This window comes from Perca flavescens, chromosome 15 (assembly GCF_004354835.1).
Source record: "Perca flavescens isolate YP-PL-M2 chromosome 15, PFLA_1.0, whole genome shotgun sequence".
Classification (NCBI taxonomy): domain Eukaryota; kingdom Metazoa; phylum Chordata; class Actinopteri; order Perciformes; family Percidae; genus Perca; species Perca flavescens.
Genome location: NC_041345.1, coordinates 17,810,818 through 17,833,271, shown reverse-complemented (window position 1 = coordinate 17,833,271; position 22,454 = coordinate 17,810,818). Strand labels below are relative to the sequence as shown.

Below are 22,454 nucleotides of genomic sequence, written 5' to 3'. Positions count from 1 at the left end.
ACTGGATAAAAAAATTAGCGCAGTAGTAAAACAAGCTTCTTTCAGCTTAGACTTCTTGGGAAGGTGAAATTGTACCTATACCCCAAAGTCAACTGGAAAAAGTTGTACATGCCCTGATCACAAATCGCCTGGACTACTGCAACTCTTTATACTATGGTCTCGACCAGTCTTCTGTTCGCCGATAGCAATTAGTTCAAAATGCAGCTGCACGCCTGCTGACAGGGAAAAAGCACTTTGACCACATTACCCCAGTACTATCATCTCTCCACTGTCGCTCTCAGAATCCATTTTAAGATTTTATTATTTGTTTTTAAATCTTTAAATGATTTGGCACCTTCTTATTTAGCTGATATGTTGATTTTACATACCCCAGCCAGAGTACTTAGGTCAAATGACCAGCTTCTTTTGGACTGTCCTAAATCCAGACTGAAAACCAGAGGGGACAGAGCTTTTTCAGTTGCAGGTCCTAGCTCTGGAATGATCTTCCCTTCAATATTAAAGCAGCTAGCTCTATTGAGTCATTTAAATCACTTTTACTTAAACTAATCTCTTTGAAATGGCTTTTAACACAAGCTGAGCTGTGACATTGTTAATACTGTTTGTGATCATGTTTTTCATGTGTTTTAATTATTATTATTATTATTTCGGGGATACTATGTTTTTAATGGGTTTTTTACTTTTTCTTCTTGGTTAATTAGTATGCTTTTATGCTGTTATCTGTATTGGAATCTGAACAGCACTTTGTGGCAGGAGTGACTGCTTGTAAATGTGCTATATCAATAAACTTGACCTTGACCTTGACCAGTCACCTTGTGTTTGTTTTAGTTACTTTGTCGCTGATGGTTATGTGACCTTGCTGGTTGTTTTTTTGCTGCTAGATAGTGGTGATAAACATGTACAACCAGAGAAAAAAGATCAGACTGAATGAGTAATATAACTCACTTTATTTAATCTCTTACTGTACTAGACAGACATTCTAACCATGTTTTAAGTCTGAAAGACAATCAATCTGGCAAGGACACAATGAAGCATGCTGCCTAAAATATTGCTAAAACAAAGAGATAAGCTGATTGTGGCGTCACACAACACTTGGGTTCCAGAAATCACCACCCACCACTGAAGTGATGGGTCATGTCTTCTGTAATAACAATTTATTTACTGGAAATTCTGTACTCTGGAATTTGTATAATGAATAATGGATTTTTCTGAATTTTAATAATAATAATAATTTATTAATCACAAATGGACCGATGTCAGAGTGAGGGAGCTGCAGCAAGCTTCCAGTTTACCACTGTACTTTGGTCCGTATGGGGAAATGAACCAGCAACCCTCTGGTTCCCAACCCAACTCCCTACAAACTGAGATACTGCCAAGCCCTTGCCCTGCCACTTCAGTGGTGGGTGATGATTTCCAGAACCCATGTGTTGTGATAATCTAATCTCCTTCTTTCAACTGCAGATAAAGTGATAATAGAGAGAGTCAAACTTTGTTATTCATCATGTGTCTGAGTAACATTATGATCCAGCAGATGTTCTTGCCTGATATTAAGCAATAGCTGTGTGAGAGCAATTAGAAGAGGTTGTGGAAGGTTCAAATCATATTTCAGTTGCAACCCATCTTCAAAGCTATAATTTGTTTCTTGTACAAAAATACTTAACTCAACCAAAAAACATAAAACTTCTAAATTCTTTTTTGACCATCAAATAAATCAACATTGACAGAACAGCCCTTTCGTCTGTTTGATTGTTTATTTGCTTGTTTGTTTTTACAGATGGCACTATAATGCTACTGTGTACATCAGAATGACAGCTAACATGCCCATTCAGGTCCGGATTTCATGTTAAGTGCCACAGGGTTAGGTATAGCAGGTCTGTATGCAGTGTGTTAACCTGATGCTCTTGTGTCGACCATAAGTGCATGACACACTGGGGAGGGGTTTTAGTATGATTGAGTTTCTTATCCTGTCCAAAAGTTTTTGTAAATTGTTAATCATTATTAACATGGGTAAAAAGATGTGGAAGTATCAGAAATGTCACTCGCCCAGGAATCACGAGGCCAAGGCTTGAAACATTGGCCATGAAATACATGGCAACTCTCTGGAGTGCTGTAAAAACCATGCTGTGTGGGACAAATAATTACTGCATGACTAAATGCACTAAGTGGCAATGGCCAGAGTGGGACCCTGGTTGGGTGAGTGGTCGTATATGTTTTTATGAGGCCTAAAATAACAATGTAGAAAACTTATAATCAAAATAACACCCTACAGCAAATGTGCAATGCAAAGTATTGGGATTTTCTCCATGAACTGTACAGTTTTACTCATTTCTTTTTATCTTAGTTTCAAGGTGAACAATCAGATGAGTATCATATTCAGGTTCGTTCCTCTGTGCTGTGTATGATGACATGTCAGCCTTTTGTAGTTGTAACCACCTGTCACCACTGAGTGGCGCTGCATGCCCATGGCTCATAACTTGCATCTCAAGCCACTGTGTTGACAGCAGTGAAAATATGTACAGCATATCTCCCTTGTGCTAATGCTTTTCAGCGTACCTGATAACTTGCTTTTATAAATATCCAAATGTCCCTGTATTGAATGCTAAAAAGAGAGTGTGTGATGAATGTCTTGCCATTATCATATACAAAACAAGAATACACAAATCATTTACATAATGTTTTATTCAGTTGTGGCAGTAGGGTTTCAGCAGTAGTTTGTGCATTTGGGCACGGAACATTTTAATTGGCGGAAACTTAATCTTTAACCTACAGTAACACAACAAAATACCTGGGTCATCAGTGTGGGCTTTGAATTCCCCCCACGTCCAAGAGAGGTGGTTGAACTTCTACATTTGGAGTGCTGATGCTCGTATCTTGAGATTCAATACTGTCTGTCCTCTCTTGATACCGTGAAGTTCTACAGTCTCTGTCTGTTACCTGACCCAGAAGAGAAGATGCAAGGTCCTGTGTTAGGTGGATAGGACTAGATCCTACTGGGTCATTTTGCCTGGAGGCATTGATAGAGCCCTGATGGCTCTGGTTGTGCCCTATGCATGTTGAAGTATGGACTGTTGAAGGGGTGAGAGAGCTGAACGTAGTGTGATACTGCGGCTGGCCTGCATAAATGATGGAGGAATGGATGGGTGTCTGGGAGTTAGTCTGATTATGTGTGGGATCAGAGTTAGTTTGAATGCTCAGAGATGGATGGGAATAGCCAGAATTAACTGGGAAACACAGAGGGTGAGAGTTGCTCATTGTGGGAATAGAGGTGTTGTATGGCACCTGGGGGGCCTGACAAATCACTGGGAAGCTACTGAAGGCAGAACTGTGGCCCAGGAGGGATGGACCACCCCGAGCATGCGGGTGGGTCACAAAGGGAGAGTTTGGTGTTGTTCTGGATACTTGGAAGGGACACTGGCTCTGTAACCTATGGGCTGTGGCCCCTTCTCTGTCAGAGCAGCACAGGTGTAAACAGGATGACACAGGGCTTGAAGAGTGCAGCAAGGTGGGACTTCTGCCCTGGGAGGGCATGCCACTGCAGCCCCAAACATTTCTGGTAGGGTGGCTAATTGATTCATGATGGGGGTGCAGACCGCTGGCAATATTTAAAGGGACATGGGGCTGGGTCACACTAGGACTGGGAACCATCTGTATGCCACAAGAGTATGAGGAGTCTGGAAGGGCATGGAGCATGGCCACATGAGACTGCAGGAAATGCATTATGTCGTGGAGTTCCTTGGCCAGGTTGGATACTTCTTGGTTCAAGATGCTCACCTAAGAAGAAAAAGAAAAGTTGGCTCCAGGGAATATCTGCCTTTTAATAATTATAACTCCTAAATGACAAAAAGCAGTGATCAACTTGGTGGAAAATAATAAAAGCAGTTAAAATTGGACTATATTTAATTCTTACAGTATTTTCAACACTGTCACCCAAATTATGTAACCCAAAAATGAATGCACTGATATAGCCATCTAATTTATATTTCCCATTTTTATCTTACTGAGTTGAGTCTAAAGCCTCTTTCTGACCAAGTAGTTACAGGAACGTAGTTATAGGAACAGTCCACTTCTAAACAGTTCTTCTAACTACTCTCCCCCAAAACCGGTTTTTCCATTTGCATTCGCACTGGCCAAATGGCCATAGGAACTGGTAGGAGGGGTAAGGGAGTGACGCAAGCACGGCAACAGTCTTTATAGCGTCGTCACTTGACTTTAGCGCCACATACAACAACAAACCAGCATGGAGGAGGCCATCGGAATGTTTCTGTTGTGCCTTGCCGGGATCCTCATAACGGAGTTCGAAAGGCGGCGTTTAAAGACTAGGCTGGAGTACTTAACAGAAAAAACACAGAAGACGAAGGCTCCAGCGTAATATGATCCTAATTAATATGATGGAAGAAGATAGAAGAGCAGAGCGCAACAGGCAAATGAAACAATTGGTAAGTTTAACTAGCATTAACAATTAACTGGTTGAATGCGTGATGTTTGTCTTATGAGTTAGCATACGTAGGCGAATTGCAACAGACAGTGAAGAATATGTACTGTTTGTGTTTCAGATGTTGCTAGGTTACTAAGGGTTGCTATGCGGAAAAGGGAAAAGACCCTCCCCTGAAGTAGGAGCTGAAAGAGTTACAAGAACTGCGGTCAGAGGAACTTAATAATCCCCAAATTGGTCCAGTCGGAACACGAGAAAAAAAGGGTTCTAGGAACGTTATGTTCTAGGAACTGCAAAAATCCCTCTGGTCGGAAATGGACTTAATATTGATCATACCTCTTTGTTCAGTTTGCTGATGTTCTGTCTCACTTCCTCTGTCTCCAGAAGCAGGTTAGCACTCACTTGGAACCGGTCTAAAAGAGGATGAAAAACAGAGCTATACAATACAGCTGCAGATAACCCTCTACATGCAATATGTACTATTATATCTAGTTACTGCTTGAATATAGAGGAGCAAAATTAGTCACAAAGTGGTATTCCTGTGTTGATTCAACCATGCATAATTTAGAGTTAAGTATTTTTTCCTGAAAAGTGTTTTCAATCAAGATCTTTGCTGTCCTAATCCAATATAGTTCATTTTTCATCCATTGTGCAGCTTGCAAAGACTTTACCTGTTACATTACCTGTCTCTCTCGGCTCTACATTAAATTGAAATGCGTGACCATTGTCCTCAATTCCATCCACAACCCTAGCAGAGACACAAATCAGTGTTACATAATGTTAAATAAATGCAAAAATGATTACTGAATTTTAAATGGGGTTAAGCAGGATGAACAGATTACCTGGGGCTAAGGTTCAGTGGACTAACACAAGGCAAGGATGGCATGAGTAGATTGGCTGGCCGATGGTTTAAGCCTGGGTCACTGGTAAGACTGGGCAAAGGAGAAGGAGAGAGCTCCTGATTGGCGATTGGCTGTGGAGAGGGACTCTGGCCTCTACCGTCCTGAACAGGTGACCGACCAATGTGGAGTGCATTGATGTGGTGGAACTCCTTTCCTAACAGGCTGCTGAGGCAGGGCTGACGAACTGGGCTGCCTATTCCATGTAACAAAGGCAGTCTCCTCTGCTGAGAGTGTCTCCGGTCTTCTCCATGTTCATCCTCATCTGCCTCAACAATATAGGGTAGTTTATGGCCCATAGAAGCATGACGCTGAGGAGACAATGGATGTAAAATTAGATGTTTTCTTTGTGAAAATGAATGGAAGCTGCAACAGTTTGTTTTAACGATATACTCATCATATCAGTGTACAATGAGAGATTAAACATACCATATCCCATTTAATGAAAAAAATTAATACTGTCTGTCCAATTTAATTTCTGGTGTCAAATATGGTAAATAATACATATTTGCATGTACAGACAGTACTGAATCAAAATATGAAAGCAGAGCTTTCTCCTCTGCAACAGACCAGAAACATCACCAGTTGTTTTACATTAGAAAGTGAACTGTAGATATTATTGTCATTTCTATATTGTATCAGAATGCACGCTAGTGAGCAAGTTAAGTTTCTTTTGGGGCAAATAATAATATACATTGTGTGCACAGAAACCGGAATTAACAAATGTAGCAAAGCCTTCTTTGCCTCTTATTATAAAAATGCTGTCTTATTGATTTGTACAGTGTCATACAGGCTTATTGAAGACTCCTTTTGTTAAATTGTGCGCTCATTTTAGCTTAAAGTTGAATCTCTTGAGAACCTAATTGGTCTTGTCTGTGTAGTCCACATATTAGCTTCCACTTAGCAGCATCATATCCATCCTTATATCAGCTATGTATAAGAATTCAGGCAGTTAATGTACCATTTTCCACATTAACCACAACAGTTCTGCGTTTTCAGAAAAGCATTCTAATGCCTTAAGATGTAAACACATAGTGTTGTACCTGACTGCCAGATGTTTCAGACAGATGAAGGCTGAAGTAATTAGCTTAGTGAGGTGCAAATACTGTACCTGAGACAGCCCTGAAGACCATGGAAGCTTTGTTGCTCCCTAGAGGTATTTAAGTCAAAATTAACAAGGTATTACACATGCATTCTATTTGGTTGCAAAGTATTAATGAGCAGAGAAAATAAATATAGGTACATTGAAATTTATGTCTGTCTCTGCAGTGTTTCCCACTCTTTAAATGTGATAACAAATGTCTTACATCAGCTTCACTGCCCTCTCTCAAGTTGTAGGTAAGGTTGTGGTGGATGTCAGAACTGAACCGGCTGCTGTACTCCGGGTACAGCTCAAGGACCTCCCTCAAAGCCCGAACACTGATGTACTGCAAGTCACAGTAGGTCAGCGCCTTCACGTCTGCATTGGTCTTGATCACCTGGTCATGTTCCGGGAGATCAGCCCCAATAAGGTCACCTTTGCCTGTAGGGATTGTCGATTAAAACAGAAGGGTTACGACAAGGTCACATCAGAAAGGTGCAGAATGAATAAGAGAGGAAATGGTGTACACTTGGTGCACACTGACCCAGGATGGCAAGCACCACGCCATCTTTCAGAACCTCCAGGGAGCCAGAGCAGACAAAATAGTTGGCTTGTAGGGCATCTCCATGGCGTATAAGATATTCCCCAGGGGCACAAAAAGAGGTCTTGATGTGCAGGGAAAGGGAGCGCAGACACCCTCTGCCGGCTCGCTCAAATACAGGCAGCTGCAGGATGTCTTTGTTCAGGTGCATGGCAATGTCAGCTCGCAGTTCATCTGGGAAGTCATGCAGCAGCTAAGAAAGGACATGAAAAGATAAGTCATCAATTACCACGGATCTGCTACAGTGCTTCAGGACATACAAAATACCCACCTCTCTAAGTGATGTAAGTGTCTCTTTATATTGATGTGCTTCCCTACACTACCAACTGACTACATACTTTTACACAAAAACTATAACACACAAACTTCCATGAAAAAGATGAAAAGCATTACTTCAAAAGAGCAACAGGCTGCATACGGTCTATTTAAACACTGTTAGGCTATGTATTTATTTCTAAGCTCCATTAGGGAATGCCTTTATTTTAACACTAAATCAAAAATACTCCATGAAATGTAGCAGTGTCACTAGTTGAGTCAAAAACACAAACTTATTGTCTACACTGGCCGCATAGCAAAAGCAACACGTCAGCAGGACAACAGTAGGAGATGGGGCTCTCTGTTAGTATCATACTGGATCTGTTCAAGTGCTGTCAGAAGTCTTTTGGCTTTATAGCCAATACACCTGTGGTTACCTGTTTAAATTTGAAGAAAATACAGTTGAAGCCTAACTAGATGCTTCAAGATGTAGACAGCTGACAGCTGCATTAGTTAAAGTTGAAGTGCATTTGTTCTGTCAAACGTATGTGAGACGGACAATTGAAAACTTGACTGGAAGACATCGGTTGTAGACAAGGTGCAGGAATGAGCAACCAACTCTGCAGCTTTATGCAGAGTTTAGCCACTTTCAGCTCATAGTTTTAGTTGTTCAGTCCACGCATCAACTGTACAATTAAATCTTGTGGCCAGCTGAGGTTGCTCTTTGCATCTAGCAAGCTAAAGATCTAGATATTCTAGTCAAGAGGTGGGAGGGTCCAAACCAGAGCTACCGCCAAAGGCATGTGACTACACCAGGTCCCCGGAAACAAAACTATACTCATGTTGCTCTATTTAGGAGTCTCTCTCTCCCCTAAAAAAAATCACATGATGTACGATTAAAATACTTGACTTCTCCTTGGAATTAGAAAAAAAGGCGCAGATTGTTGTTTTAAAGGTTTATGCACACACATGAACTGCAAAGCTGCTCAGTAAAAACAGACACAAGGTGTTAAAGCAAGCATGTTCTCAAAATCAGTGTCTGTCTGTTACCTTCAACAGTGAATTAATTATCCACAGATGGTGGCAGTGAGGGTGTTAATAAGTATTCTTTCTATTTCAACTCATACTCTTAAGTAATTATAGGAAACTCCTAGATTAGTTCTGGCATTTGTTACTGAAGTTCTATTTGCAACAAAGTGCCGTCTACATAAGGAAATGGAATAAGACACCAGAGAATTTGAAGTGACCCACATTTTAAAGGTGACATTTCTGAATGTAGACTCTACACCACACAAAATGTATTTTTTCTTCACAAAACAGACATTTGCAGCCCAGACATTCAACAGTTAATATATTGTACAGTTACTTATGAAAAACTGACAAGCAGAAAAACACTTCTTATTAGGGCTAAAATGTTCAAAGATATCACAGGCAAGTGGTTGCTAATTCTTGATTCCATACCCACCTCATTAGCATTGATGCCATTGTTGACAGACCAGGTGGACTGAAAGTACTCTAGCATCCTCTGCTTTAACAGCTGAGGCAGCCGATGCACACGGATGAAGTCCTTGAGATCCTTCATTCGGGTGTGGTAGAGAGAGCGCCGTGAGTACATGCGCTGTATGATGGCTGTCACGTTGCCAAAGACCACTGCGTGCATCAGGGCTAGAGGTGGGAGAGGGAGTAACATGATGATATACACAGCATTTCTCATAATTCTGGCAATTTTCTGTGACACCAGTAAACTCACCACCCATGAGCATAATGCAGATGGAGAAGATTTTCTCGGCATCTGTATTGGCACACACGTTGCCAAAACCGACACTGGTGAGGCTACTGAGGGTGAAGTAGAGAGAGGCAATGTAGGCGCTAGTGATGGAGGGACCACCCATGGTGCGGTTGATGTATGGTGTGTCCAGACGCTTTCCTAACTCCTGAAGCCAGCCTGGTGGACAATGTCAGAAGAAGGTTGTATAAGACTGTAAGGGCCTTAGGTGACTAAACTAATAAGTCTGCTTTAATAGATGACACTTTCTCCTTTGGTAGGTGACTGTATAATGTAGAATGATATAATGCATGACTGGTGATATAATGGATTTAGTCTGTGACCTGAACTTCCTCCAGGCTGAGAGGAGACAAGCATGACTAGAGATGTGCAGTACTGGCCCTTTGGGGTTGCCAAGAGAGACACTAAAAATGTCTCAGCAAAGCTTAATGAGAAAGAACATTATACTCTTGATTTAGTGGTGTTGGAGCTGTCAAACACTCACAATGTGCTCACCTATGTCCCAGGTAATGGGGTCACTGCTTTCTATCTCCTTGCGTCCAATGACATACCAGACACAAGCCATCCAGTGAGCCAGCAGAGCAAACACAGACATGAGCAGGGTCAGGACCACAGCGCTGTACTGGGAGTAGCGATCCAGTTTCTGTAACAGGCGCAGCAGACGCAGCAGACGAAGTGTCTTCAACAAGTGCACCAGCGAGGTCTAGGCGAGTAGAGACAGAGAGAGAGAGAGAGAGAGAGAGAGAGAGAGAGAGAGAGAGAGAGAGAGCAGAACATACTGTACATACAAGTTGGATCATTTTGTATCACTTTCCTTTTTTTGTATCACTTCGGTAAAACTATTTCTACACATGCAGTTTTAACCCACACTTGTTCTATTAGATAGATTTGTTGCTATAACCTGTGACCCATCCTCTTTTTTCTTCTTCATTTAGAGTATTTTAATAGTCTCTATTGGGAAGCGCTTGCTCTGAATTTAATGTTGCTATTAGCAGGAAGTTGTTATCCAGAGTCAATTTCAACAAAACCAAGGCTTAGAGTAGTTAGAGGCAGACAATTTTATTTGTATAGTACATTTACGTAAGACAGAAAGGTATTAAGAAAAGATATAAAAGAAACATAAGGACAACATGAAACAACACATAAACTGAATTAAGTCAAACTAAATAAAACTAAAACACAATAAGACAAACAGTAGAATTAAAATTACAGTCCAGTGCAAGATATGAATACATAGAACAGAATAAATACTTTAATTAGCGCAGTGCAATGGCAAACAGAAAGGTTTTAAGCCCTGATAAAGAGATGTCTTTGTGAGAGGTCTGCGCCAAAGTAAAACTTATCTTTGAGAAATACTAGTGTTTCTCTGGAGAATAAACTGAAGCGAGCAGGCAAATGAGAGTGCTCAGTGAAGTGGTTGAAGAGGGATAATCATCTCTAGTCCAATGTTCTAGGGGAACAACATTACTAAAACTTTAGTGGTCTGTCTTAGTTAGTGTTAGTGGACTTACAGAGACAGGAAAGTATAAAACCTGTGGGCACACTGTACTTTGAGAAATGTCAAACGATAATCTTACCACTGTGATGTTGAAAGCATAGAGAAGGTCAAAGGGCAACGCTGCGATCAGATCCACAAAGAACCAAGTGGTGCAGTAATGGAGGTAGATGGAGCGGGCGTCGTACACTACCTGACCTGACTGACTCACATAGGTTGTACGGAAATTCAAAATAATATCTGAAAAGGAGAGAAGCGCAGGAAAGGTATCACATAACAGAAAAAAGGTCTAAGATGTCTAAGGTCTAGGTCTAAGATGGGCAGATTGGTAGTTTATGCATTGTTGAAACTGTGTGACAATCTATATAAGCATATAAAGAGAATTAAAAAGTAAGACTGGAGGGACCAGCCCGTTCTGGGAATGGCAAGGATTGCGGGTGGATTACGTGTATAGAGCAACAGCTTGTACATTGTCCCATACTAGCAGCCTAAAATCTTGTACTTTATCTACTTTTATATTTTTAACTGTTTTTAACTGCTCTTTAATGTTGAATTTCTTATGCTGCATTGTAACTTTTATTCTTGTATTTTATCTGTTTTTCATATTTTTATCGTTTCTATGTAAAGCAATGAATGAATTGAATTGCCCTATTGCTGAAATGTGCTATACAAATAACGCTGCCTTGCCTTGCCTATAGCTCAGTTACATACAAAAATAATTCAAGTAAATTCATTAATAATAAATACTTCACAATATAAAATTGGTTATTCATTTGTATTTTACTAGGAAAAAAACAAAGTGTAAGTGATTAAATCGCAATACGCCTATTAGCTAATCTTAAACTAATAGCTGCAGTACAGAGGCAAACATTACAAAACATTCTATGGGTATTGGGGGCAAAAAAAATTGCTGCAAGAGGTGAGATGATGTCATTTTTAATATTGCAGTACATATGTTGTGCCAGTTGTTAATTATTTGAAAGTAATTATTCATTTGAAAAAAAAGCTCTACATTGATGATTAAAAAACACATTAAATTGCAGGCTAAAATGGACATTAGCAGTATTTCCTAGCAAACATATGACCAAAGTATTGCAATACATCAAAGTATATTACGGTTTCACTTGATACACTCAAAAGACAAGTTCTTCTTTTGTTTATTGCAATGAGATTGATTAGATAGTGTTCATGAATTTAAATGAAGCTGGTTCAGGGACAAGCATTTGTAGTAGTTCTCCACTGTAAATGGTTTACTTTTACAAAAAGAAAAGAACAGCATGTGATTCCAGGTGAGCAAAATGTTTCCCCGGACAAACTTGTTGAGAAAGAGGGAGTCAGAGAGCCTCACTACAGATGTGCTATCACACTTCATTTGAAAGGAAAAGAAGTGAGAGAAATCTTATTAGGATTCGTAACCTGGGGCAACACAGACACCCTGAGTGGGTAAGGAAAGGAAGGGGAGGAAGTCGGGGGTTAGCCATTGCCAGGGAAACCACTGCAGCTGCACCAGGAAATATGGTTGTTCTTACTTTAAACTGAACATTGTTGTCTCTCTTCATAACTCTGCTTTGCTTTAACAGGTTGGTTGTGCAGCATGCAGTCAGCGCAGGAGATGTTACTTTAAAATGATAGTGGTACAAGCTACCAATTATGTCACAGATAGATGTTTGAATACAATCGCCTACTATCTGGAGAAAGACGTGACTGCAAGCATACAATGATAACGGAAATGTTTTAATCAAATACATCATACCAAGTATGAAGAGCATCTCCACTGCTATGTCACTGGTGCTGCGGCTGACAAGTGAGTGATAGTCGCTGCCCTCATTATGACTGACAAAGCAGATGTCATAAGGCACAGCGACAGCAACGTAGAATGTTGCCAGTAGAATTAACCAGTCCCACAAGGCCTTGGAGATGCTGTAGTGTAGCAGGATGAAACGTGACTTCTTAACAGCTGCCACCTTGTACTCAGGTAGAGAAGGTTTCTGAAATACACTCTGAAAGACAAGGGCACATATGAATCACATAAAAATCTGTGAAAAATGGAAGGTATGAGATTTTAATCTGCATTGCTCTCGTTTACATCCCAGCGCCGTAGTTCTGAATCAACAGTTGGAGAGAACTTACTTAACAAAAGTGCTTGGATTATATGCCACGGCCACCTTGAACCCTGACGTATAATGAGTTCTTTGGATAAATGAAACCAAAATGTAAAAAATAGCTAGCATTAATGAGCTCAGCAAAAAAAACACTGAGGGTATCTGTACACCTGCCTATCATCATTCAGCATTATCACCATAACATTTTTAAATACATGTTGAATAGGATTGAATTAACAATAAGCTTGCTGATTGGACAGCAGGGGTTTGAAGAGAGCAGATGTGTTTATTCTGAGGAAAGGAACTTTTGAAATATTGAGACTCAAACTGTTTTTATATTGTTGGTTTAATGATCTTATGATCCAGTGGTTTGCACTCACATTGGTCAGATTCCTCTTGCCCCTCTTGGTGAACAGGTTGGTAAAGTTGTGCAGAATAGTCCTCCCCCCTTCTCGAGCTTGAGAAAAGTGTGATCGATTGCTTATCCTGCTCTGGTGAGCAGCCTCTGACACACCTGTGAGCAAAACCACAATAGACACTGTAACTGTAACACTGGAAGTGCCGTATTCCATTTAGCTTTGAATTTTATAAATGAATGTAACAGCATGACTTTGGAAGATGAAATAAAAATGGGACATTTTAAAGCTAGGAAATGCATGTAACCAGGCCTCACCGTCTCCTTGGCTGCAGTGATGGCTTTTCCCATATGATTCACTGATGTCTTTAAAGGACAAGAGGAACAGCACCACCTCACCTTTCTCATTTTTGATTGGCACAATATCCAGGAGGCACGGAAATGGATTTCCTGTGGATATTAAACAAGTTATTACACTGAATTTACCCAACAACAATACAGCTAGTTCTTCCCCCTAAAATGATGATTGGATTTCTATTAACACTGGAATAACAATTTTCTTTCTTTCTTGTAGCTAACCTCTCCTTACCCTCTTCTGTGTGCTTTCTTTAAAAAACTGTTGTCACAGTGAAAGTAAGGACAGGAAGATGGTTTAAATTGATGACATTGTCACCAATTCTCTAATACTTTTAGGTAAGGTTTAAATACAATATTAAAATGTGTGTGTCAGAGTGCATGGCCAACTCAACATCTGGGTGATCATGTGCATATGATCCTCACCATTTTTCCTATAGAAGCAGACTTCTCCCTGGTACGCCTGCTGGCACTCCAGAGCTTTGACTACCTGTTGGATTACACTCTCGTAGGTCTCGGCTCCATGCAGGAAGCTGCAGGTACATGTTTTCTGCATCACCTCAGTCCGAACAAAGCCGGTCAGCTCACAAAACCCATCAGAGCAGTACACAATTGGGTAGCCATGACGACCCTGAGCATTTCCCAGTAGGAAGTTACTGTCTGCAAGGGAAGAAATAAAGGTTGAAGTTAAAGCTACTGTGTGACACTGAGGAATAGAAAAGACTGATTGAACAACAGGCAATATTTTGGGCTTTTCTTACTGCACAGCTGTAGCTCTGAAAGAAAAAAAGACATTCAGAGATGGCGAACAGTTCTCGTTCCCCACTTCCTATACATACTTCACTCCAGATTTGATTTGTTTGTTGTTGCACCAACAGAAAACATTTTTTTCTCCTTTTTCTGAGTCATTCTGTCTGCCTTCAGCTCAGAGCCCTTAAATAGTCAAGTGTATCAGAGAGTGCTTTGAAGTAAGCTGGTGTGTATGAAGTCTAAGGATATATGCAGGGCTCCAGCTGGCTCCATGGGGGACCAGCGCCTCTATAAGGCTTTGACCCTTAATTAGCAGGTGGAGCACGTTTTCATTCTGCCTTTCGGATTTTACACACATATATTTTAAAAGATCCATCCATTTTCTGTTGCTTATCTGGAACGACACATCAGGACATGGTGTTCATGGGAAATGTAGGATTAGTACTACAAGCAGTGTTGCCAGATAAAAATTACGTTTTCAAGCCAAACACAAAACTACCCAAATTCTTGCCGGAAAACAGACCAATCTGGCAACAATGAGTCAAACTGTAGATTCAAAGAGACGCAGTAATTCACATTCATCACCGGCCAAATTGGCTAGTAACTTTACAATGTTACTAACCAAAGTTAATTTTTACCCACATTTGGCAGATTGGCGGGTGTTAATTTAAAGCCCTGTATGGACCTTTTTCACAGCAGACATTATGACTTGTCATAGTAGGAAAAGCACAGCTGAAATTGATAACCTTAACGATGGCTCAATTCCATCAAGTGTCCCAATAAGCTATTCCAGTGAGTCAGCATGCACAATACCAGGGCCTCTCCTAAGTGGAATGCAGCCATTAATCAGTCATTCAGTCATTAATGCAGTCAATGGTTTTGAATACACCTGTGCTTTTTCCTACTATGACATGACAACATGTAACTATCTTCTAAAATTACCATAAAGTTAAAGCAACACCTATCTAAAACAATTTCAACAAAAACTCAACATTAGAAACTTTAGGTATGATTCCAGAACTTTTGTATAAGACATTATTTTTATCCATATGCCTATGCATGCACCTAATAAACCTGAGACTCCAAGAAGTGACTGGTCCTCCTGACCCAGAAATAGCACATAACTCCCTGTACTTTTGTACGGATTTAACAAACAATATAGGCCTACAAAGTATCAATGAGTAACACTTTATTTAAGTGTTGATAGGCAGATTTTGATGCCTTTAGACAGAGACAGTTTTGCTGTTTATTCCCAGTTTCAATATTTCACCAAAGACAGTCCTATTTTCTCAAGTCTTAGCACAATAGCAAAAAGGTGACTGTCTGAAAAACTATTCCCTTTAATTAAGATGTTTTACACACATTTGCAAGTAGGCCTATATTTTTTTTGTGACACTCTTATTTTGAAATCTGTCTTTAACATTACTTGGGAATTATTTTAAGTTATATTGCTTGTTGCTGCAAAGATGACATTTCTTTGTATTTTGTTGATTTCAAAATCTGTTTTCACTCCGAAGATTGATTCCTTTGTCTAGTAATATATAAAAAAACTACATAGACTCTAACTCAACTGAATATTGAAATTTGAGTTAAAATATGCTTCTCAGCTATTACATAACACATGCTCACATAAGGCAAGAGAGAGAATACTTCTCTGTCTAAAATATGCTTTCATGTCTGTGGAATAATCATGAAGATGTCCAGCTTTGTCAATTCAGACAGATACTTGAAAATGAAAGCATTGTTTAAAAAAATATAGTTGCTAACTGCTGGAACATTGAAGAGTAATCTTAGGGCAGGAAGTGTAGATAATGAAACTGTAACTAGACAACTGAATTTAATCGGCAAGCTGTTTTATGTCTCTTTTGTAATAAAACACAGAATAGTTACATATCAAAGAGTTTCTTCAGATTCTTTATTAGAAGGGCTGTGACAGAATGCCATGTGAATAGAAAGAATTTACCTAGAAATCACAAGGTCAAGCATGACACCATATGTATGTTGTGTGAGTAATCTACCTCATGACAAGCTAACATATGCTTAAAAAAACATAGAGCTAGGAAATAAAAAAGCTGGCCTGATTTAATACATTCTGTATAAGCTGCAGATTTTTTTAAAATATTGGGCTATGCACTCCAGGGTTTAAGAGAAATTAAAGCAAAAAATCATCATTATTTACTGACTAATGCATGTCTGCTTTCACTCGGCTCCACATAACCCTAAATATCCCTTCAATATTCAGACAGATGAACCAAGTCCACTTAATGGTGTCTTCTTTCATTATTTATTCAGTTGCTCTCTGAATGCAAGCTGATTCAATTTCAACATGTTCAACTGCAAAACACTATAATGATGAACTGCAAAGACAACACTGAACACCCGTACTGCAGCCAGTTTTAACAAGAAAGATGCTTTGTTATCTCCCTACAGCTAGGAAAGTAAACACTGACTGATAATACCACATGCAGCTGCTTTAGAGTCACCTTTAGATTCTAGTTTCTATTATTTTTAAACAGAAAATAATTAGTGAGCAGGCAGCATGGAGGGCGTGTTAACAAGTGTTTGTTCCAAAGAGGAAAAGACATGTAATTAGTAATGTGTGGATATTCTCTACCTGATAAGTGTGCAGTTTATCTCGCATGAAACTAAATTAAGATCTGTGCATGCTCTTGTTGCCATGGCAATTTGTGTCGGAAAAAAATGAAACATATGCCATTGCTGCAATTTGCATCTACAGGGTTACAAACATACTGTGCCCCATGAAACACAGATGAACAAAAAAAGAATCTGCAATATTGGCCTCGTTCTGATTCGTACTCAACACATGTGACGGATTTGATTGATTTTGATTTAATTAACGGCTTAAGTGCTTATGAATGAGTGAGGATTTACTAAAATTACTCTAAAACTGAAGCCCTTTGAGCCCCTTGAGCAGATATTCTTAAATCACGTGATCACTTACACTCATCAATTTTATCAATATTGATGCAAATCTCGACTGTTTTCTTCACGAGCAAAGGTATATCTTGGTCACATCCCTTACTGCCAGTTGTCAGATCCTGTCTCTAAAATCAAACTCTTTCCTCTATGTCTTCCCTCTCCTCAGCCTGTTTCTATGGCTTCAGGTTACGCAAGAGAATAGTATGGCTCACACTGACAGCCATCAGTGCCCGACTGGCCAAATAATTGTTTACATTTGAAACTTACTCACAGTAATTTCTTGTCAGTAAATGCTAATGTCAAAGCTTAGATAGAAAATCAGTGCATGTTGTGAATCATTTAATCAAATTTCTTATTCATTGCTATGTCAACAACTCTACTTGGCATTCACCAACAACATTTGCTTTTTTTTAAGTTAAATTACAGTCTCTCAAACACAATGACTCATATCGTTAAGAGTCATTGTGTTTTCCTTAACTATCCATTATGGCACTTATGAGGAGGAGAAACATGCCATTTCAACACCTACCCAGGCAAGATGGGATAACAAAAGCTACACTACAGCTTTCTATGGCTGGTACAGGACTACTATATCACTGAAGCAGGCAGATTTTTATTTTTAAAGGCCAGTTATTTTATGGGTCCAGGATACTAGCTATTAGGCTAACTGACATAAAACCATGGCAATCTCTAGGTATGGTGAAGGGTATGTGATGATGTGCAGCTATTTTAATTCCAAAGACCAAGGGAACTTTATCAGGATGCATAGTATCCTGGATACTATGCATCCTGATAAAGAGATGATAGAGAGATGATTTTATGGAATCTACCCCATGCCAATCTCTAGGTATGGTGAAGGGCATGTGATGATGTGAGGCTATTTTAATTCCAAAGGCCAAGGGACTTTTATCAGGATGCATAGTATCCTGGATCCATGAAATAACTGACCTTTAAAAATAAAAATCTGCCTGCCTCTATGGGAATTTAACATAGGGGTGTACTGACTTTTGTTGCTAGCGGTTTAGACATTAATGGCTGTATGTTGAGTTATTTTGAGGTGACTGCACATTTACACTGTTATACAAGCTGTAAACTTAATACTTTACATTGTAGCAAAGTGTCATTTCTTCAGTGTTGTCCCATTAAAAGATATAATGAAATATTTACTAAAATGTGAGGGGTGTACTCACTTTTGTGAGATACTGTATGTATATACATATATTACATTATATCATAAATGTTACTCTAAACCATCAATTCAATTATGTATTTAGCTGACATTAATTACTTATATTTGGAGGTAGCGATTGATTAAATAATTGATTGAGTTTTTTTGTTTTTTGCTTTCAAAGAGGATGGCTGAGCAAGACCGATGATATTTAATTGGCTCTTGGCCTCTGCACTGTTCATTTTACTGTAACTCATTTCCCTGCAAATATCAGGGCCATGTGAATACCACCTCAATTCCCCTGAGACCATTCTCAATTGACATCCCCACTGTGGATAGTTGTAGTATTTGTTCTGCATATAGATATGAATTGAAATAAGTTCCCCCACCTTGTCTTCAAAGAGATGCCATCATCACACAAAAAGGCTTTCCATTACACCGAGATGGATTCAAGGCAATTTTTCAGATTGAATTGGGTTCTGATCATCTCTTTTCAGTTGGCCCATTTACTGTACCTCCCACTCATCTACTTGGTCAGTCCGCCCACTTGCACATCAGATACAGAGGTATTGTGGCAGCTAAGATTGAGAAAATGTCTGCCGTGTGTGTGCATGTGTGTGTGTGTGTGTGTGTGTGTGTGTGTGTGTGTGTGTGTGTGTGTGTGATAGGGAGATACAGACAGAGATAGTGTAATCACACTGAATTTGTGAATTTATCAAGTTGTAAAGGACACGGACAGTGTGACCCATACACACTCTGTCACACCTTTCATCGTGTTCTGAAGAGAGCTGACTTTCTACTCTGTTTATTCTGAGGCATGGTGCACACTAACACTAACTAAGTTGGACTGGGAGGGCAGGAACAAACATAAAACATCCAGGGTCAACATTAATGGACGCTGGGTGAACATCATTACTGTCAAAGCATGAAAATAAATGACTACTGTCTAATTGTTGGACTCTATTTTAATTATGCAATAGCACAGACACGTGCACAGTTTGTGGGGTGTAGGTATAGTATATATATTCAAATGCAGCGTGCTCTGGACAAAAAGGTTGTGTGTAAAACACTGTACAAAACAAGGAGCTTCTCCAAAAAGGGAAAATACTAATGCTATCTGGGAGGTTCAGAGTGGCAACACAAGAGCAGAACAAAATTGCAGATGTTTTTTTAAGGTTGAATTTACATTTGAGAAATTATTGAAAGTACTGTGATGCATAATGTTGCATTTTTGAGCACAATAACTGTAGGAACAATGTTAAAATGATAAATACTTTTGTTAAGTAAAGTATTGTTTCTTCAGGAACAGTAATGTTTATTTACAAATTGCAATTTATAGCAGTATAATTCTGTAATTGTTGTTAATTTCCCTTAAGTATTCTTTAATGTGCTTGCTGGCAGAATCACATTAGTTAATAAATGAGTGACACTGTGCTGAAACACATCTGTTCCTGATTGAGACATCTATTTTCAGCAGTGCCTTTTTGGCCTATTTTCACCAAACACTTCTGTTGCCTCATTTGCGTGGAACTTCCATTTTGTTGCAACTCTCCTACTACCATTACACCGTGTGCCCTATGCATTGCACAAAAACACCAAAAGGATATGGAAAAACAATAAACAAGATCAAGAAAATACCAACATATCTTGCAATATTCTGCTCTGCCACAAACCTAGAACCTAAGTGTTTTAAGGTTTAATGTTGCAGAAGAACAGGTGAGAAACATGTGACTTGCTGAAAACATGCAGACATTCCTATCGACACTTTGTTTGGTAGATTCAAATTGAAGATGACGAACATAAGTCTTTAACTCTTATGTTGTCTTCCTGTCGACCATGAACTTGTTGTCCATCCAGGTCAAAAGTGAATTAGAATTTTTGGCGTTTTTGGCTCTGTTGCTTTTGATACTTATCAAAACGTTTTTGTCACTTTTTCAACGTTTTATTTTTAAATTAATGGTCAATAAACCTAATTTATATGACATTATACCTAATTTTTGAGTTAAAAAAGCATAAGTTATGAATTATTTTGACTAATAGTTAAGATCAAAGGACGTTGAGTGAATCACAGACTGGTTTATGTCAAAGTTTAGTCATTTAGTCAGGATGCTGTTTTCAAACCATTTAAACATGTTTATAAAATTGAATAAAACACCCAAAATTCAATAAAAGTAATCATTAATTTTATGTGCAAAGATCATTATATGGGTTCCAACGTACATCCATGCATCCATGTTATTTTGGGGCATTTTGGTTGAAAGAAACCCATATTTCTGATATAAAAACTTTGAAAAGAAGAATATTGCCATTGTAAGTGCTGTTAAATATGTGCTGTTTATGATGCATAATTAATGCAAAATTAATAGTAAATTTATAGTTAATCTCATACAGTAAATAAATAAGAAATGTGTTCAATGTAAAGGTTAAAATGAATGTGATGTAATAGTTAAACATTTTAGTCCATTGTGTTTTTTTGTTCCTCTTGGAACTAAAGTTCTCTGTTGTGGTTTCCACTTTTGCAGAATTTGTTAACGGACCAAGGGAAATCTAACGTGAGCACATGTTACGGTGCTCTGCTAATTAAGTTGAAGTTACACTGTTGTCGAAGGCCAAGGCGAACAGTAAAGGATTTAAGAACCTCTTTTCAGGACAAGCAGCCAACAAGGTATTTTATCTTACATGTGAAGCTTTATTTATATTTGCGCAGCATCGTGCTAAGCGCAATTTGTATTTTTTCGGTAACGTATAATTAATTTGACATGCTTACTATGTTCATTCACATATACTTCTCACGGCGTGATGTGGATGCATTAAGGATAGAAGAGCAAAGCAATACACGCCAGTTTCAAAGAACCAACCTGTGTCTGTGTTGTCGTGAAGAGAGCTACAGCCGTTAAAGGATTCATTTAACAATTTGTTGTTGTTTTAAAGAAAAACCTTGAGTGAAAAATGCATGAATTTCAACAGTGAAATATCTTAATAAGCAACAAGTGGCTCTTCAGTTCCAATACATCATCCTAGACTGCACTGTCCATCTCCATTTCTAGTTCTGGTTTACTGTCGCAACTTGCAGTCTTATAATTGGATCTCTCCACCGTTGGACACTTTTGTCGACAGCAGTGTTTTTCAGTGTCAATCACAATCCTAAACTAGGTTACAAAAATGCCAAAGGCTAAACTCCTAAAAGCTTAACTGGTAGAGTGGCAGCTTCAAAACTGAGAGGAATCTATTTGCAGACGTCACAATTTTAATTTAATAACGTGTGTCTCTATGGAAAAAGTTTGAAACACATGGACTGCAGTATTGTAATGATACTGAATGCCCAGAGAATCAGCACAACTAGTCATCAGATGTACACAACCAAAAAAGGGATGTACTGAATGTCTTGTTTGTCCCACAAATTACATTTAAACTGCAATGTAGTAATTATTTACCTTGACAAGTCATAAAGGTAAAGTCATTAAAGCATAAATATTCAGAGACAACTGTAGAGTATCAGGGGAATCTCTTCTATAAAATATACTTACGAGTGCCATCAAAGTGGGTTGCAATGGTGTCCAAGAAGGTGTTTTGTGGGGCAAGGAGGCCCTTCATCACAGGCATCTTGTACTAGATCAGGAGAAGGCTGCAGACTCTCAGACAGAAGTTTACAGTAGTTCCTCACCAATCCCCAAAGAGGACATAAAAGAAAAACACGCTGCCTCTCCTCGGGTTTGCTTCTAACTTTTCCACAATGCTCCGATGGATTGCAAGATGCTCCTTTTCTATGTTGTTGAGAAGAAACCACTGACATGCATTATTTCTTCTTCTGAAGAGACCTCGGAGGTGTTCTCTAAAGCTTCTCTCTCAGTATTGAGTCGGGAGCTTTCAGGGTTCAGTTGCGCATCCCTCTGCTCTCAACACTGCTCCAGCATCACAGCGAAGCCTCAGCTTCTCTTCTGGTAGTCTAACTCCACTCACCATGGTTTCTGCCATTTCTGAGTCCCCTGCCTCTCTCTCTCTCTCTCGCTCTCTCTCTCCCTTCCTCTGTCTCTCATACAAAAGCCTTTAACCATCCCCTTTCAACACAGTGAATTTATTAGTTGTCTCTCTCGCCTTCTCTCTCTTTCTCTTACAAAACCTCCTACATGTACATTTCACTCCCCAGAGAAGTTATTAGAAATCACTTTTTTCCTCTATCTGCTCTCGCTTTCTCACTCTCTCTCTACCGCTGTGTCTTTTCTGAAACGACAAGATTGG

At 39.2% G+C, this 22,454-nt stretch overlaps 1 protein-coding gene across 1 annotated transcript; it reads right to left on the bottom strand.

The window, feature by feature from the left end:
* Positions 1-2,748: 2,748 nt before the first annotated feature.
* Positions 2,749-21,818, bottom strand: kcnh4a (potassium voltage-gated channel, subfamily H (eag-related), member 4a). Its single transcript, XM_028599275.1, has 16 exons — positions 21,743-21,818; positions 13,784-14,017; positions 13,322-13,453; positions 13,029-13,162; positions 12,300-12,546; positions 10,629-10,786; positions 9,547-9,754; positions 9,016-9,210; positions 8,731-8,930; positions 6,954-7,203; positions 6,636-6,850; positions 5,272-5,639; positions 5,101-5,177; positions 4,766-4,842; positions 2,932-3,768; positions 2,749-2,760 (listed from the first exon to the last, which is right to left on the bottom strand). The coding sequence occupies exons 1-16, from the start codon at positions 21,816-21,818 to the stop codon at positions 2,749-2,751; spliced, it is 3,420 nt and encodes a 1,139-aa protein (XP_028455076.1).
* Between the last annotated feature and the right edge of the window lie 636 nt (positions 21,819-22,454).